Here is a 19,566-nt window from a genome sequence, read left to right on the forward strand (position 1 = left end):
GTTTTTGCTTAAGGCCACTTAGTAAACAGTGCAAGAAAGCGGCACTTGTGTGCGGAGGGGGGGGAATGCCCCGCATGAATGTAAACACACACACACACACACACACACACACACACACACACACACACACACACACACACACACACGAGCGCGTTTTTGTGTGCGCTTTCCCAGCCATCGGCCGCAACCCCGCAATCCCTCCCTTTCGCGACAGACGGCAGAATCTAATCTTCATTAGATTCCCTGTCTCTCCTGAGAAGCCCACATCGTGAACCACAAGGCTAATATCTTTTCAGCACACAGTCATAACCAAACAACCAAAAACTGTCGGGTGAAAATTTTGTGAAGGCCTAGTTGTCACAAGTAATCACAGTTCGTGACCTTCGGCTGACTACTTGCTTGACGATGAAGTTAACAGTGACCTAGAGACAATTACGATGGAGGACTGGTAAAGCTCGAAAAATTTCTTACTAGATACAAGAGTTTCTCAATTTACGGGGGCAGTTAAATAATGGAAAATGCGATTGCAGGCTTTCTCGGCGTATTTCACTAGGAAATCTTCACGGGTTATCAGCCGAGTGGCGTCGTCTTCTAGTCGCAATGTTTCAATGAATTGCGTATCCATAATCTTCAGGCGAAGTGTCGGGATGCTCTCACTCACTCTCATCTAATACTTTCCCCTCTTTGGAGAATCCTTACGGCTTTTACTCCACTGTGGACTTGTGTGGCCGGCCGGAGTGGCCGTGCGGTTCTAGGCGCTACAGCCTGGAGCTGAGCGACCGCTACGGTCGCAGGTTCGAATCCTGCATCGGGCATGGACGTGTGTGGTGTCCTTAGGTTAGTTACGTTTAATTAGTTCTAAGTTCTAGGCGACTGATGACCTCAGAAGTTAAGTCGCATATTGCTCAGAGCCATTTGAACCATTTTTTTGTACTTGTGTGTATGATTATTTCTGTAGTTTTTGGGTGTCTGCGTGATGTGATGAATGTTCTGTGTGTGACTGGTACTTGCCTGAGGTTGATTGGTATTATGCGAGAGGGAGGAGGCTTAGGAATTGGATATAGGAATGTTCTCTTCGACTTAGTCGTCAGAGATCGTCATTGGGCGTTTGTGATTATCGCGGGACATGTCATACCGACCTAAGGAGTGGATGAGGTTATTTCCAGATCTGGAAGAGCTCTCGTAGGAAGCCCTTGCCAGATCTTGGAATCTTCCTTTGAGGAGTGGGATTTCGGCAGCGGCCTGCAGATCGTGGGTGGGGAATCCCATGGGTAGGTGCAGTGTCCTCCTGAGAGCGCGGTTCTGCAGCCTCTGGAGTTTGTCCAGGTGCTGCTTCGCCGCGTATCCCCGAACAGGGCATGCATACACCATTACTGGCCGTATGAGGGCCTGATAAACTTTCACTCCTATAGGGCGGGGAAGGGAGCTGGATGTGTTGAGGGCTGGGTACAGACCTTCCTGTGGACCTCGTCTGTGTGGGGGTGAAACGTCTGAAAGCTACTACCGTGCAACAATCGTCGGAAAGAGTCCAGGCTCTTAGGAGGGAGCGTTATAACGCGGAGAATGTTTTCGTCGCAATCGCTGGGTGATCTCGTTAGTCTGCAAGGCACAATGGATCAACAAATGTCTGCATCTATCCTTGGCGACCATTTTCATCACTACATGCAGTTTGTTTTCCCTCAGCACGGTGGCATCTACCAGCACGACAATGCGACGTGTCACACGGCTTGCAGTGCACGTTCGTGATTCAAAGAGCACTAGGACGAGTTTACCTTCCTCCCGAGGCCACCAGACTCCCCGGATTTAAACCCAATCGAGAATGCGTGGGGCCACCTCCATCGGGCTGCTCGCGCTACGGATAACTGAGAAACCTAGGGGAGCTGGCCACGGCTCTAGAATTGCCATAACCCCGCACCCTGTCGGCACTTTCCAGAAACTCATTGACTCTCGGCGCGTCTCGCAGCGATCCGTGCTGTCGAAGGATTCAGGTTTTTGACAGGTGGCCACGTTAATATGACTGAACAGTGTATCCGTCTCGCCATATCGATTTCGGCGTTCACGTTTGAAAAATGGGGCGTGCATGCGCGCACGACCCCCCACCCCCCTCCACTTACACACAGCGATTTTGCGATAAATAAATTCAGTGACAGTGCGTATGAAAAAGTACGTGTCTGAAATAATTTACGACCGCGGACATAGCACACAGAAAATTATTTAAAAAAAGGGAGAAAATGTAAATACTGAACTCGGTAGTGATGTGTTTGCGTAGATGAGGGAAGGAGAGTGGAATCTGCACTCTCCATCACTTGGCCGAGTTCAAGAAAAAACCAAAACCATTGACTAAAACTCGAAAATCATCAAATATACTCTTTCATCGAGTAGAAGGGCGGCAGTCGCTGATCTTAGGGATTTTCTGCGTGTTATTCAGAACCATAACCATAATTTGGGCCCTTCAAACAGTTTATAGAGCAAAGGACATCACTAAAACACGATAAATTGCTCTTTCAATAGACAGCGGTAGAGCTAAACAGAAGCAGTCGCTAATGCGATAGCTTATGAAACACGATCCGATAAGTTTTTCAGTTCATTTTATTCTTTTTCCTCATTCAACCTAAAGTGACTACCACATATTCTGCAACTTTCCTGACAGAAACTTCCATCGAAAAAGGGAGGGAATGCAACCACAATATTGTATTTTGTAGTGTTAGACAATTCCTGAATGGGATAGTAAAGTATCGCTAAGCACACTGCACAATCATCGATGGAGCCTGTGGAGAGAAAATTAAATGCTCTGTTTTAGAATTACTTATAATCTGACTTACCACTATGTTATCGTAGGTATAAACTGAAATTTAAAAAGAAAAGAAAACTACTGTGGTCAATTTGGTAGATCCTTAGGCATTAAATGACTTAAGAAGTTCTGTGAAACTAAAACTGAGTAGGCGAAACTGAGTTACGAAACCACTGTCACTAGAATTCGGGTACAGTGTCTTACTCCATTTCTATTATTTATAGACCGACAGATGCATAGGAACACGTAAGAAGACAATGGCGGAAATTCCCTTTTGCGGTTTTAGAAACTGTCCCACATTTCAAAATATCAGATAATTTTTTTTAAAATATGACTCATTACAGTTCCCTATTGACTGAGCGGAATAAAATAAACAATTTCTCGAAATTCAAAAAACGTACGCAAAATCCAAGTTAGAATCCACACAGTTGATGCCGCACAATACTGAAATTTGTGAAGGTACGGACATCCAACCATATCATTTTTCCCCGTGTTCCCGGGAGAGTAATGTAATCGTGAAATGAGTAATAAAGACGCAACTCCAAACTGTGGTTCAGTCCCTTCTACGAACGAGATGTGACACCTCGACTTTCTAGAGACACAGATAAAGTGGCAAATGATATTAAGTCATATAAAGATACTAAGCATTATGTTGAGCTCAATGAGATAATGTCTTTTTTTAGCTAACTCAAAAGTAGCTATAACACTCAATCCCAAAAACATGTGTATTCAAAAGAAAACTAAAAGCTGATCTATAAACTATGACTTTTTTTTCATATCAACGATGTAATGCCCATCAAGAGTATGACACGTAATCAGACTAATCGTTACAGCGCGTAGGCAATTGTTACTCTACTGTAATTACCAAAGCAGTCGTGTCAATATTGACCTAGTATATAGAACAACACGTACTCTTTAATATCATTAAGGAAGTTGAGCTTTCTTTTCCAGGTAGCATCGTTCCACCTAATTTCGCCGTGTTCGTTTTAACCTGTATCTTTGTGGTGATTTTACTGCCAATACATTGCACCAGTTGCTTCTCCTCTTTGACTTTATTCACAACCTTGAAATTTATCCTCCATACGGGAGTATACTGTACGTAACCTGATGAATGGAGGGATGAACGCGTTAACCGTACTTTTATCCTATTACAGAACAATAATGTTTACTTGGTTTCGTGGCTAATGATTCAGTATTCCCTCAACATGTAAGCTGGATTTTAACAGCATCGTATGAAATGTTTACCAACAATTAATATGATAATACTGGTTTATGGAATAGTGACAGTTGTAAGACTCTCAGAGAGTGAAAGCAGTAACTTTAAATTGTACGACTCCGCACCAAAAGGGAAAATCGTTGTGAGAATCAGTAGTACCAGCGAATGTAAACTGGAGGAATGAGAGCTGGTAATTATTAATGAAATGCGTTACGTATTAGACAGTACCCGAAGCAATTTTCCCAATAATCAAAACATCGATGGAGAGAAATGTGATTGACGAATGGCTGTCATTATTAGAAGACAAAAGCAAAGATGTTTGTTTACAAAAGTTTTCGGTAGTCCACTAACAAAAATCTCTTCCAGAAATAACAATACTGCAAGAAATTACTAAAGCGATATGATACGCGCTTCACTGACAATAAACTCTCTTTTGTCAAGAAATGTAATCTGAAAGTAAAATGCAAGTATAAATTTTCACATCGAAGTTGCGCTGTACAGCGCCCGTGATTAGGTATCGGATTAAAGCAATGACATAATGCACAGTCACAAGTGATATAAACCGCACGCAGTTTTCGGCTGAACCTCTGACAGAACCGTGGCTAAGGCCGCTTGCTTTACTCACAGGTGAGGTTCGATGTTGATTACGTCCGGGGAGCCGCCGACCAGCGTCGCGGCGACGACGACGGCGGCCAGCGCCCCAGCCACGACCGAACCTGCGCACATCCTACCGCACACGCGACCGACACACGACTGAGCAGCTTAGGCTGGCGGCCGGCCGGCGCGCTCTACGCAGCGGCTACTGCGCATGCGCCGTGCCCCACCGCGCGCGCACCCAGTCGATACGGCCGGAACCGGGCGCGGCGAGTATCGACTCCGTGGGCCATCCGCAGCCGCCTCGCCCGCCAGCCAGCAGCCAGCTCTGGCGCCGAAAACTTTCTGGGTCAACGGAGGGTGAGGGATGAGCACGCGGACGAGGGTGAGGGCGCTACTGCAGACAGGGGCCCTCGGCATTGTTTGCCCTCTTAATGCCGTTTATTGTTCGTGGTTGCAGCGCCGCGTTGCTTGTTCCGCTAATTACAAGAAGAGGCCATTTTCAGCTGCATTATTACCATACGTCTGACAACTGCACCTACATAATCGTGTCTGTGTTATACGAGGACTATTGCACGACAGTGCGCCGGTTTTTATGTTGTAAATTTACATATATACAGCGCTTTTTTTCTAAAAAAAAAGTTTGAGGGTACTCCGACATGGGATATAATGCAGCGAAAATTAGTTACAACTGAAGCATGGGATACCACCCGTCACAGTACGCTTGTTCGCCCACTGCTTGAATACTGATCAGCAGTGTGGGATCCGTACCAGATGGGGTTGATAGAAGAGATAGAGAAGGTCCAACGGACAGCAGTGCGCTTCGGTACAGGATCATTTAGTAATCGCAAAAGCGTTACGGAGATGATAGATAAACTCCAGTGGAAGACTCTGCAGGAGAGACGCTCAGTAGCTCGGTACGGGCTTTTGTTGAAGTTTCGAGAACATACATTCAACCAGTATAGTGCTCCCTCCTACGTATATCTCGCGAAGAGACCATGGGGATAAAATCAGAGAGATTAGCACGGAAGCATACCGACAGTCCTTTCGACGAGCAATACGAGACTGGAATAGAAGGGAGAACCGATAGAAGTACTCAAGGTACCCTCCGCCACACACCGTCAGGTGGCTTGCGGAGTATGGACGTAGACGTAGATGTAGATGCTTTTAGCCATGACGTCATCAACATGTCGACTACAAAAGAAATTGGTATCGGACTCTTCAGTTGACTTTACAGCTCAAATGAAGCAGGCAATACCGAGAAACACATATAAGAGAAAGTGGTATCGAACACTTCAGTTTACATCAACTCAAATGAGGCATGCGATTTGAGCGTACACATATCCGTTTAGCACTACCATCGCCCACTATTAGCGGGCGAAGGCACTACATGCTTGCCGAACTGGCTGCCAGCGATTCAGTTGTCGAGAACGGTTGCCGCAGCGTCGAAATGCTTGAAACAGTCAATGACATCGTTTTTCCCACCAAAAACTGCACTGGTATCGTTCGTATTGCAGTTACCAAGACGAAAAAATGAAATAAAAAAATTACGTCTGTGAAATAAATCTTTGGCACTGTTCCACGTTCTCAACATCGTAAAAAAATTACTTTGTCAACGAAAAAGTTTAGGGGTACGCATCCTCCAGCGTTCCCCCAGAAAAACAGCACTGCATATACATACCCCGCATCCGATGTACAGTGCGTGGTGTAGGGAAAAGGGCGGCGAGGAACAGCAGAAGGTCTACAACACTACCTCGTGGAACGCCACAAATCACTTCTGTTTTACTCGATGACTTTCCGTCAGTTACTACGAACTGTGACCACTCTGACAGCAAATCACGAATGTAGTCACATAACTGAGACGATAATCCATAAGCACGCAATTTCCCTTCAAGCCACTTGTGTGGTACAGTGTCAAAGCCTTCTGTAAACCTAGAAATACAGAAGCAATAAGCAGAATCATAAGCTCGAATCACAAGCATCCAGCGGCTTTTGTTACAATTTGGCAATGGTTACTGCAGGCTCTGGAGAACGAGTTGGGTACCACTTCATCATACCCGAAACGTATTCAATTAGCGAGAGATCTGGTGATCTCGCTAGCCAACGCAGTAGCTGTACACCACGAAGAGCACGCGGGGGCGTAGCAGCCGTATGTGGACTTGCTGAAAAAGCACATCACCTTCCTCTCGAAGAAATGGCAGTAGCGCGGGGACAACAGACCGTGCAGTGTAGCGGGCGCCGATTACTCTACGCTGCAGAAACACCAACCGCGAGTTGTAACTGATGGCCCTCCGCACCATGAAGCATGGGATGGGAGCAGTGCGTTGGCGGCGAATGCTCTCTGGAACAGGCAGCTCACTAGGTACACGGGATACAAGGTTACGTCCATCATTTACACAGGCAGACAACAGAGCCCTCTTCCAATCTCCAACCAGTTTTTTTTATGACAACGGAGTAACCATGCTTGGTTGCGTCGTGCTGTTCGTGGTAGCCTGGTCAGTGATAGCCTGCTGCAAGCAGATGGTTCCCAATGAACCCCGATGAAACAGCAGTGCCCGGATTTCTTCCCTGGCCACAGTTACTCGCACAATGTATCGGTCTTGTCGCAGATGTCCAGAACCTGTCGTGCTGGTGTGGCAGTGGCGGCTGTTGTGTAAGAGCACAAGAGCATGTGAACACCCTGTCTTTTGACACCTCGCAGATTTATTGGTTATTTTTTTCTTTGTATGCTGTTTAACGTAATGTAGATGGGGTAATCTGAACGGCACACCACTAGATTTACCGCGGCATGTTACCGTGCTTCTCATGTAGACTCTGTGAAATCTGGCACCAGGGTCGCGAACACACATCAGTTGTGCGTGTTTTAAGGAGCTTTTGCGCATGCGCAACTGGCTTAATGTAATTGCCCTTCGGGCAAAAAAAAAAAAAAAAAAAAAAAAAAAAAAAAAAAAAAAAAAAAAAAAAGTTTCAAATGGCTGTAAGCACTATGGGACTTAACATCTGAGGTCATCAGTCCGCTAGACTTAGAACTACTTACAAGGGAACCTCCCCATCGCACCCCCCCTCAGACTTAGTTATAAGTTGGCACAGTGGATAGGCCTTGAAAAACTGAACACAGATCAATTGAGAAAACAGGAAGAAGTTGTGTAGAACTGTGAAAAAAATAAGCAAAATATACAAACTGAGTAGTTCAAGGGAAGATAAGCAACAATAAGGACGATAGGAACGGAAGAGCGCCGTGGTCTCGTGGTAACGTGAGCAGCTGCGGAACGAAAGGTCCTTAGTTCAAATCTTCCATCAAGTGTAAATTTTGATTTTTTATTTTCAGTTTATGTGACAAACTCTTATGTTTTCATCACTTTTTTGGGAGTGATTATCATAACCACAAGAAAACCTAAATCGGGCAAGGTAGAAGAATCTTTTTACCCATTCGCCAAGTGTACAAGTTAGGTGGGTCGACAACATATTCCTGTCATGTGACGCACATGCCGTCACCAGTGTCGTATAGAATATAAAAAATTGTTCAAATGGCTCTGAGCACTATGGGACTCAACTGCTGAGGTCATTAGTCCCCTAGAACTTAGAACTAGTTAAACCTAACTAACCTAAGGACATCACAAACATCCATGCCCGAGGCAGGATTCGAACCTGCGACCGTAGCGGTCTTGCGGTTCCAGACTGCAGCGCCTTTAACCGCACGGCCACTTCGGCCGGCGTATAGAATATATCAGATGTGTTTTCCTGTGGAGGAATCGGTTGACCTATGACCTTGCGACCAAATGTTTTCGGTTCCCATTGGAGAGGCACGTCCTTTCGTCTACTTATCGCACGGATTTGCGGTGCGGTCGCAAAACACAGACACTAAACTTATTACAGTGAACAGAGATGTCAGTGAACGAACGGACAGATAATAACTATGCAAAAATAAAGAAAGTAAAATTTTCAGTCGAGGGAAGACTTGAACCAAGGACCTCTCGTCCAGCAGCTGCTCACGCTACCACGGGACCACGGCGCTTCTAAACATACTTCGTCCATGATATTGCTTATGTGGCCCATGGACTAATCAGTTTGTATATTTTGCTTATTTTTTCACAGTTCCACACAACTTCTTCCTGTTTTCTCAATTGATCTGTGTTCAGTTTTTCAAGGCCTATCCAATGTGCCAACTTATAACTAAAACTGAGGGGGGTGCGATGGGGAAGTTCCCTTGTTAGAGCTAACTAACCTAAGGACATCACCCACAACCATGCCCGAGGCAGGGTTCGAAGCTGCGACCGTAGCAGCAGCGCGGTTCCGGACTGAAGCGCCTAGAACCGCTCGGCCACAGCGGCCGGTGGCCAAATACCTGTGCATTTCATAAACACTGCGCACGGTTCATGACGTGCACGTTTACCACTCAACGACAAGTTTACGTCAGTGTCACCAGATGGTAGCACATTGCAGCAGACTCTTATTCCCATTCGCTTGGCATAAACCCCCGACAGATGTTAGCACAATCAGATATGCCAGTTCACTCACTATACAGTAAAATTAGTTAGGTCATGAGTCTATGTTATCGTTATGCTAATAGGAAAACTTATTTTGTGGGATTCTGTACGAGTAATAGTATATTAAGTTTTGGATTTTATCATGCAATGATCCGTTTCAGTCGCTGTGAACGATAAGGGGCTAAAGCACCTCATCGTCAATTGTGAGACTCTTGTTGTTGTTGTGGTCTTCAGTCCAGAGGCTGGTTTGATGCAGCTCTCCATGCTACTCTATCCTGTGCAAGGTTCTTCATCTCCCAGTACCTACTTCAATCTACATCTTTCTAAATCTGTTTAGTGTATTCATCTCTTGGTCTCCCTCTACGATTTTTACCCTCCACGCTGCCATCCAATGCTAAACTGGTGATCCCTTGATGCCTCAGATTATGCCCTACCAACCGATCCCTTCTTCTAGTCAACTTGTACCACAAATTTCCCTTATCTCCTATTCCATACCTCCTCATTAGTTATGTGATCTACCCATCTAATCTTCAGCATTCTTCTATAGCATCACATTTTGAAAGCTTCTATTCTCTTCTTGTCTAAACTATTTATCGTCCACGTTTCACTTCCATACATGGCTACACTCCATACAAATACTTTCAGAAATGACTTCCTGACACTTAAATCTATACTCGATGTTAACAAATTTCTCTTCTTCAGAAACGCTTTCCTTGCCATTGCCAGTCTACATTTTATATCCTCTCTACTTCGACCATCATCAGTTATTTTGCTCCCCAAATAGCAAAACTCCTTTATTACTTTAAGTGTCTCATTTCCTAATCTAATTCCCTCAGCATCACCCGATTTGATTCGACTACATTCCATTATCATTGTTTAGCTTTTGTTGATGTTCATCTTATATCCTCCTTTCAAGACACTGTCCATTCCGTTCAGCTGCTCTTCCAAGTCCTTTGCTGTCTCTGACGGAATTACAATGTCATCGGCAAACCTCAAAGTTTTTATTACTTCTCCATGGATTTTAATTCCTACTCCGAATTTTTCTTTCGTTTCCTTTACTGCTTGTTCAATATACAGAGTGAATAACATTGGGGAGAGGCTACAACCCTGTCTCACTCCCTTCCCAACCACTGCTTCCCTTTCATGTCGCTCGACTCTTATAACTGCCATCTGGTTTCTGCACAAATTGTAAATACCCTTTCGCTCTCTGTATTTTACCCCTGTCACCTTCAGAATTTGAAAGAAAGTATTCCAGTCAACATTGTCGAAAGTCGTAGGGTCAGTATTGCCTCACTTGTTCCAACATTTCTACGGAATCCAAACTGATCTTGTCCGAGGTCGGCCTCTACCAGTTTTTCCATTCGTCAGTAAAGAATTTGTGTTAGTTTTTTGCAGCGGTGGCTTATTAAACCGATAGTTCGGTAATTTTCACATTTGTCAACACCTGCTTTCTTTGGGACTGGAATTATTATATTCTTCTTGAAGTCTGAGGGTATTTCGCCTGCCTCATACATCTTGCTCACTAGATGGTAGAGATTTGTTGGGCGTGGCTCTCCCAAGGCTGTCAGTAGTTCTAATGGAATGTGAGACTATAATTCTCAATGCGATAGGGTCCACAGCTGCGATGAATTTTTTGAAAGATTTCATGTACGTCGCTGCTCCTATGACATCATGTTAAGTTCATAAAATAAATCCGAGATGTTCACGCTATTTTAGGAGCACGTTACTTCTCTCAAAATAGCGCGAATATCTCGGATTTATTGTATGAGCATAACATGATGTCATAGGTCAACGACTTAGATGACATAATGTACTACTAAAAAATCATCCATAAATCGTACATAGAATAAAGAGAATGGCAGCTGAAGGCATCAAGAAATCTTTCAAAAAAAATTGTGAGACTGTATCACGCTTTTGTATCTGTAGATCTTATTGTGACTCAGGTTTATCTGCGCTGTACGCCCACACTGTATATACTGAATGAAAATTCAAGAAAAGCCGTCTCACTGTGTAAGTAGGCTGTTTAGGTTTTTTTATTGGTAACGCCACCTCTGTATGAAAATCAATGGCTGTGCTGTGTGTAGTCTGTGGCTGCTTTGCATTGTTGTAATACTCGCCATTGTAGTGTTGGGCTGCGGCAGCTGGATGTGAACAGCGCGTAGCGTTGGGCAGTTGGAGGTGAGCCGCCAGCAGTGGTGGATGTGGGGAGAGAGATGGCGGAGTTTTGAAATTTGTCATGAACTGCTATATTTATATATGATGATATCAAGGTAAATACATTGTTTGTTCTCTATTAATATCTTTCATTTGCTAACTATCCCTATCAGTAGTTAGTGCCTTCCATAGTTTGAATCTTTTATTTAGCTGGCAGTAGTGGCGCTCGCTGTATTGCAGTAGCTTGAGCAGCGAAGATTTTTGTGAGGTAAGTGATTTGTGAAAGGTATAGTTTAATGTTAGTCAGGGCCATTCTTTTGCAGGGATTTTTGAAAGTCAGATTGCGTTGCGCTAAAAATATTGTATGTCAGTTTAGGGACAGTCATGTATAATTGTTCAAAGGGGACGTTTCATAACTGGTTTCTCTGACACTCACTCTAATGTAGGATCGACGACGGTGTGCTTTAGGCCCTTACAGTTCTCAGTGCTTCGCTTGTATTCTGGTCAAGTGACCATGTCGGTAGACATTACTTCTTGAATTTAATGATATCCACGAACGGCATTTCATGTTTAGAGTTGGCTGTTTACTGTGCAGGAATCGGCTTTCGCGTGCAGTGTCAACATGAACTCTATCGACTCTGTTTTTAGTGCTAACAGAAAAGAAAATTACCAGGAAAAGTTAGCCGCAAAGGAACTGGGGCCTCCCAGACCAGATTCGTTGACAGAGAATGACTATATCAAATAAAACTGACTACAAGGGAACATTTAACAGATAAGTGTGTAAAAAGCGTAAGTTGTTGTGTGGGTACAACGTAAGAATGTCTGATTTTCAGCCCGGAAGTCAATTCATTAAGTAATACATGTGTTAGGGTTCCTCTATATTTGTCCGAAAAAATAAAAAAGCAAGAAAGATCCCACTTACATAAAAATGCGAAAAGAAGAGAAGTGAAAGATTAAGCATTATTTCATTCTTGCCCTAAACTGTACTTAATTATGTAAAAACAACAAAATCCCACAAAAAATTTTCTTTCTGTTCTCAGACAAGTTATGAATATATTGTTATTACACTACTGGCTATTGAAATTGCTACACCACATAGATGACGTGCTACAGACGCGAAATTTAACCGACAGGAAGAAGATGCTGTGATACGCAAATGATTAGCTTTTCAGAGCATTCACACAAGGTTGGCGCCGGTGGCGACACCTACAACGTGCAGACATGAGGAAAGTTTCCAACTGATTTATCATACACAAACAGCAGTTGCTTGGCGTTGCCTGGTGAAACGTTGTTGTGATGCCTCGTGTAAGGAGGAGAAATGCGTACCATCACGATTCCGACTTTGATAAAGGTCAGATTGTAGCCTATCGCGATAGCGGTTTATCGTATCGCGACATTGCTGCTCGCGTTGGTCGATATCCAATGACTGTTGGCAGAATTTGGAATCGGTGGGTTCAGGAGGGTAACACGGAACGCCGTGCTGCAACCCAACGGCCTCGTATCACTAGCAGTCGAGATGACAGGCATCACATCCGCATGGCTGTAACGGATAGTCCAGCCACGTCTCGATCCCTGAGTCGACAGATGGGGACGTTTGCAAGACGACAACCATCTGCACGAACAGTTCGACGACGTTTGCAGCAGCATGGACTATCAACTCGGAGACTGCCGTTACCCTTGACGCTGCATCACAGGCAGGAGCGCATGCGATGGTGCACTCAGCGACTAACCTGGGTGCACGAATGGCAAAAAGCTGTAAGAGGTCCGAGCAGATGTAATTTCGATGTATTGCTCATGCGCTGCCTGCGATATGCAAGGTCTCTGACCAGAGAGCAGTGTTGACTGCAGTAGGAACTGTGTAGCTGTAGCAGTAAGTTGTTGCTAGTCTGGAGTCTGGTCTGGTCTGGTGTATCGTGTTGGCTGGCCCGGTCGCGGTGCAGCGATGCCGGAGCCTGAGTATTATTGTATAAGGTAAAAAGCAGCCTCGCGCATATGTAGTAATGTTATCTCAAGTCGCATGTAAATGTTTTAAAACTCTCGTAATAATAATCTTCCTCATAAAAAGTAACTTTTAACAACCATTCATTTCAATTTAAAGAATTTACTAATTTCTCCCATCCATGATCATCCCGATTATTGCAATAGAAAAATCAGTTGCTCCCTTTCATAAATGACAGATAGGTCGGCCAGCATTGCACAGAGCTGTGCCGGAAAAATTTATTGTAAGAGCAGATATATCCGGCGACTTGTATTGAGGTAAGAATTTTTCCTTTTTGTTATTCAGAATGATCTTTCAGGGCCATGACGCAGCACTGCTGTCGTCCAAAATTTACCAGGTTAAATTCACAGTGACTTATTGAAAAGTCATAAGTGAGCGACAATTTAATTGAGAGGTTAGTTGCAATGTTTTATTAGAAGGGTACTGAATTTATTTTTTTATTGGGACGTTACACTGAATGTGAACGACATAATTATAATTTTTACTGTTGAGAGGTTTAGGAATTTTTTTGTTTTGAGGTTACGCTAAATGTGAAAGAATTTTGAGCTTCGATTAAATGAGAAAGAATTTTGTGTGGAGGTTAATGTGAAAAGAATTTTGTAGGGAGGTTACAAATGAGAAAGAATTTTGTGGGGACGTTACACTAAATCAGAATCATTATTCATATTATTTATTTTATTTTTTTGTGGGGAGGTTACAACGTCATTTTTCCGATGAATCCAGGTACTGTTTACAGCATCGTGATGGTCGCATCCGTGTTTGGCGACATCGCGGTGAAAGCACATTGGAAGCGTGTATTCGTCATCGCCATACTGGCGTATCACCCAGCGTGATGGTATGGGGTGCCATTGGTAACACGTCTCGGTCATCTCTTGTTCGCATTGACGGCACTTTGAACAATGGACGTTACATTTCAGATGTGTTACGAACCGTGGCTCTACCCTTCATTTGATCCATGCGAAACCCTACATTTCAGCAGGATAATGCACGACCGCATGTTGCAGGTCCTGTACGGGCCCTTCTGGATACAGAAAATGTTCGACTGCTGCCCGGCCAGCACATTCTCCAGATCTCTCACCAACTGAAAACGTCTGGTCAATGGTGGCCGAGCAACTGGCTCGTCACAATACGCCAGTCACTACTCTTGATGAACTGTGGTATTGTATTGAAGCTTCATGGGCAGCTGTACCTGTACACGCCATCCAAGCTCTTTTTGACTCAATGGCCAGGCGTATCAAAGCCGTTATAACGGCCACAGGTAGTTGTTCTGGGTACTGATTTCTCAGGATCTATGCATCCAAATTGCGTGAAAATGTTATCATATGTCAGTTCTAGTATAATATATTTGTCCAATGAATACCAGTTTTTTCATCTCCGTTTATTCTTGGTGTAACAATTTTAGTGGCCAGTTGTGTAGATTAGGAAATGAGACACTTAAAGTAGTAAAGGAGTTTTGCTATTTGGGGAGTAAAATAACTGATGATGGTCGAAGTAGACAGGACATACAATGTAGACTGGTAATGGCAAGGAAAGCGTTTCTGAAGAAAAGAAATTTGTTAACATCGAGTATAGATTTAAGTGTCAGAAAGTCGTTTCTGAAAGTATTTGCATGGAGTGTAGCCATGTATGGAAGTGAAACATGGACGATCAATAGCTTGGTCAAGAAGAGAATAGAAGCTTTCGAAATGTGGTGTTACAGAAGAATGCTTAAGATTATAGGGGTAGATCACATAACTAATGAGAAGGTATTGAATAGAACTGGAGGGAAGAGGAGTTTGTGGCACAACTTGACTAGAAGAAGGGATCGGTTGGTAGGACATGTTCTGAGGCATCAAGGGATCAAAGAAATGGCTCTGAGCACTATGGGACTTAACATCTGTGGTCATCAGTCCCCTAGAACTTAGAACTACTTAAACCTAACTAACCTAAGGACATCACACACATCCATGCCCGAGGCAGGATTCGAACCTGCGACCGTAACGGTCACACGGTTCCAGACTGAAGCGCCTAGAACCGCACGGCCATACCGGCCGGCTTCAAGGGATCACCAATTTAGTATTGGAGGGCAGCGTGGAGGGTAAAAATCGTAGAGGGAGACCAAGAGATGAATACACTAAACAGATTCAGAAGGATGTAGGTTGCAGTAGGTACTGGGAGATGAAGCAGCTTGCACAGGACAGAGTAGCATGGAGAGCTGCATCAAACCAGTCGCTGGACTGAAGACCACAACAACAACATTATTATTATTATTATTTTTATTATTGCCAGTGGCTGTAGTTGTATAAATATATTGATAAGCATAAGTGTTATACAGCAGATCAAACAATTTCATACTCTCATATTAATCTGAATGCAAAAATTTATGAACACCCAGAATGTATACTGACAAGCCGCTACTGACAGTGGGGCATGATTATACCCTAGAATGAATGTTGCTAACACTGTACACCTGTAAACTCTCCACAGTTACCGTCTGCAGAATCAAAACAGATTGTGTACAGACAGGCCTCTGCGTGGCATCTCGTCGCCGACGGCCTTGACAAACGAATCGCCAAAACTACAACCCCTCAGCATGCACCCTGGTGCCGCTGAAGACAGTCCAAGAGCGTGTTGCTTGTATTTTCCAGTAGGATATTTGTAAGATTTGAGGAGCTTCAGAGTTCAAAATTAAAGTTGTAATCGATTCTGTCGGATTATTTCCCCTTGTAACAGCCACCGTCTTGCATTTTTCCAGTTTGAAGAAAGCTGTCGTTCATTACATCAAGTCGATAATCTTTCGAAGTTTTTCTGTATTTCCTTACACTGTTCCAGCGGCGATAATTTCCTGTAAACAACGACACTTTTCAGCGAACAGCCTTATAGTGCTCTATCTGATAAATCGTTCATGGTTCTCGATAGCGTTGTTATCCTTCCTGGGGCCACACCTGCTGTTACGTATGTTTTGTCGACCATACGCAATCTACTGTGAGGTATTGGGTGCTATTAGTCAAAAGTTCATTGAGCCAGTCGCATACGCGTAAAGTCACTTTGCATGATGGTGTTCTGCAACAATGTTGTACAGGGTCGAACGCCTTTGGGAAAAAATACCTGTCACTTGCATTTACTACTTGTAAGATACAGTGCGCGAAAATAACAAGCTGCATTTCACACACTTGAAACTGAAATGATTCTTTGAAAGGAACTTCTTTCGCTACAGGAATATCGTAATGTTTGAACTTAGAATGTGTTTTTTGATCCTACAAGAGACGGACGCCAGAGATACCGGCCTGTAATTCTGTGCGCTCATTCTTTTACACTTTTCGCTAACAGATATAAACAGTGCCATTTTCCAGTTACGCGGTAATTGCTGCGCGGGTGATTCCTGATATATTGTGAGAAATGGGGCACAAATTCCCTCTCTATGTGTTCCTTCTCCAAAAATGCCGTGACCCACTGTCCCTCCTCAGTTCTCCGAGAGCAGAGCTGCCCCCGTTTGTGTTGAGTTTATTATCGACAACTCGTCAGAACGTCAGACCATCTTTGACTATCACTAAATTTTTACACTGAAAGTCGTTCTTTCGTGGGTGCATTACGTGGCTGCAATACCCTCCCCCCACTAAGTGTAGTACAAAGATTAGAGGACCAACTTCCTTGTTTGGAAATTAATGTTTTAAAAAAGTAGTGCAGATACGTATATAATTCTTTGAACAGCATCATGTGCAACATTTAAATTGTATGTTTACACAGTTTTAAAAGTGATATCATGCAGGTGGCGTCCATTCTTCTCAATACACACTTCGTTAATCGAACTAGGAAGTTTCGTTTAATTCTTTCCAACATATCGGCGGTTATTTTCGCGATAGCTTGCCGAATGATGTTCCTCAGATGGGCCAGGGCTCTTGTTCGATCGTTGTTAACAACAGATCTTAGATAAGAAACTTCCTGGCAGATTAAAACTGTGTGCCCGACTGAGGCTCGAACTGGGGACCTTTGCCTTTCGCGGGCAAGTGCTCTACCAATTGAGCTACCGAAGCACGACTCACGCCCGGTACTCACAGCTTCACTTCTGCCAGTACCTCGTCTCCTACCTTCCAAACTTTACAGAAGCTCTCCTGCGAACCTAGCAGAACTAGCACTCCTGAAAGAAAGGATATTGCGGAGACATGGCTTAGCCACAGCCTGGGGGATGTTTCCAGAATGAGATTTTCACTCTGCAGCGGAGTGTGCGCTGATATGAAACTTCCTGGCAGATTAAAACTGTGTGCCCGACCCAGGCTCGAACTCGGGACCTTTGCCTTTCGCGGGCAAGTGCTCTACCAATTGAGCTACCGAAGCACGACTCACGCCCGGTACTCATAGCTTTACTTCTACCAGTATCTCGTCTCTTACCTTCCAAACTTTACAGAAGCTCTCCTGCGAACCTTGCAGAACTAGCACTCCTGAAAGAAAGGATATTGCGGAGACATGGCTTAGCCACAGCCTGGGGGATGTTTCCAGAATTAGATTTTCACTCTGCAGCTGAGTGTGCGCTGATATGAAACTTCCTGGCAGATTAAAACTGTGTGCCCGACCGAGCCTCGAACTCGGGACCTTTGCCTTTCGCGGGCAAGTGCTCTACCAATTGAGCTACCGAAGCACGACTCACGCCCGGTACTCACAGCTTTACTTCTACCAGTATCTCGTCTCTTACCTTCCAAACTTTACAGAAGCTCTCCTCCGAACCTTGCAGAACTAGCACTCCTGAAAGAACGGATATTGCGGAGACATGGCTTAGCCACAGCCTGGGGGATGTTTCCAGAATGAGATTTTCACTCTGCAGCGGAGTGTGCGCTGATATGAAACTTCCTGGCAGATTAAAACTGTGTGCCCGACCGAGGCTCGAACTCGGGACCTTTGCCTTTCGCGGGCAAGTGCTCTACCAATTGAGCTACCGAAGCACGACTCACGCCCGGTACTCACAGCTTTACTTCTGCCAGTACCTCGTCTCCTACCTTCCAAACTTTACAGAAGCTCTCCTGCGAACGTTGCAGAACTAGCAGCCGATCTTGTTGGCTACTGCAGATCTCCCCTCAAAGAGATGAGGCTTACTAGGAACTGATGCTGCAACCAGACATCTCCCACATCCACGTCGTTGAGTGTTGGCAGGAAAAACTACTGAATCACGTGGACATAACGGTCAGAAGTCGTCGTCACTGCCTGTTCGTTGCCTACAAAAACCACGGACCATTTATTCCAACTCGCGATAGTGCACACCACACAACTGTATGTTCTTAATGTAGGGGACGCCGATAAAGTTGTCTGGGGGGTATCAAGACTCAAATAGCGCATGTTATCTTCTTTAGTGATCCCGAAAGATGCAAGTGAGTCTCATGACTGGAGAAAACAAGCGTGTAGTGAGGAATGTCAAGAGGTGCCTCAAATGCATTTTCTCGAGCAACAAAATCGCGTGGGTTAAGTTCCTCCACCACAGCCAATTTGTGGGGATGAACTTTTAGTTCTCCATGAAGGATTCGCCTCACAGAATGAACAGATAAACCAACAGCAGCTGCATATTTGCGGAGCGCTGAGGGGATTGCAAAACAGAAAGCGTTACCATGTCAATGTTTTCGAATGATGTTACCGTTCGTGGAAGCCCAGGTTTTTCTTTCCTCACATCACCAGTTTACCTGAAGTTTTTTCACCCACGAATTAATCGACTGCCACCCAGGAACATGACCACGAGGTGTAAAATTGAACTAGGTACGCAATGCACGTGGTGTTGACTGGGCGACTGTTAGAAAAGTATGCCTCGACAGCGAATGTGCGCACTATCTTCGTCTCGATTGTGCTAACTAAACAAAGCGGAGTTGTAACTTTACGCCCCACCCTGTCGAATGCGCTTACCTCCACCCGCCTTGTGAAAGCCGTTGCTTCAGGACGCCAAATTCAAATACTCAAGTTGCTCTGCCCCACACTGTATTTGCCATGGTGGCACGGAGAAACAGCAAGCGGCCAGAATATAATACACAGTGCACAATCTCATCCTCACATTACTATTTATTGCCGGCCGGGATGGCCGAGCGGTTCTGGGCACTACAGTCTGGAACCGCACGACCGCTACGGTCGCAGGTTCGAATCCTGCCTCGGGCATGGATGTGTGTGATGTCCTTAGGTTAGTTAGGTTTCAGTAGTTCTAAGTTCTAGAGGACTGATGACCACTGCAGTTGAGTCCCATAGTGCTCAGAGCCATTTGAACCATTACTATTTATTGACGACTTGTTTCCGGTGGCAAGCATCCCTTAGCAAGTTTTAAATAATCGTGACGCTGTAACTTCATTCACATTTTCTGAATTTTGAAATAATTCGC

The 19,566-nt window shown here is 44.4% G+C and overlaps 1 protein-coding gene across 2 annotated transcripts in view; it reads right to left on the reverse strand.

Moving 5' to 3' along the window:
- Nucleotides 1-4,746, reverse strand: part of LOC126483961 (voltage-dependent calcium channel subunit alpha-2/delta-3) — an 832,874-nt gene extending 828,128 nt beyond the window's left edge. For both annotated transcript variants that reach the window (XM_050107259.1, XM_050107258.1), the window contains exon 1: nucleotides 4,633-4,746. In XM_050107259.1, coding sequence (XP_049963216.1) covers nucleotides 4,633-4,733 — 101 coding nt within the window. In that variant the 5' untranslated portion in view covers nucleotides 4,734-4,746. The remainder of the gene's footprint in view (nucleotides 1-4,632) is intronic.
- Between the last annotated feature and the right edge of the window lie 14,820 nt (nucleotides 4,747-19,566).

The sequence above is a fragment of the Schistocerca serialis genome, chromosome 6, assembly GCF_023864345.2.
Source record: "Schistocerca serialis cubense isolate TAMUIC-IGC-003099 chromosome 6, iqSchSeri2.2, whole genome shotgun sequence".
Lineage (NCBI taxonomy): Eukaryota > Metazoa > Arthropoda > Insecta > Orthoptera > Acrididae > Schistocerca > Schistocerca serialis.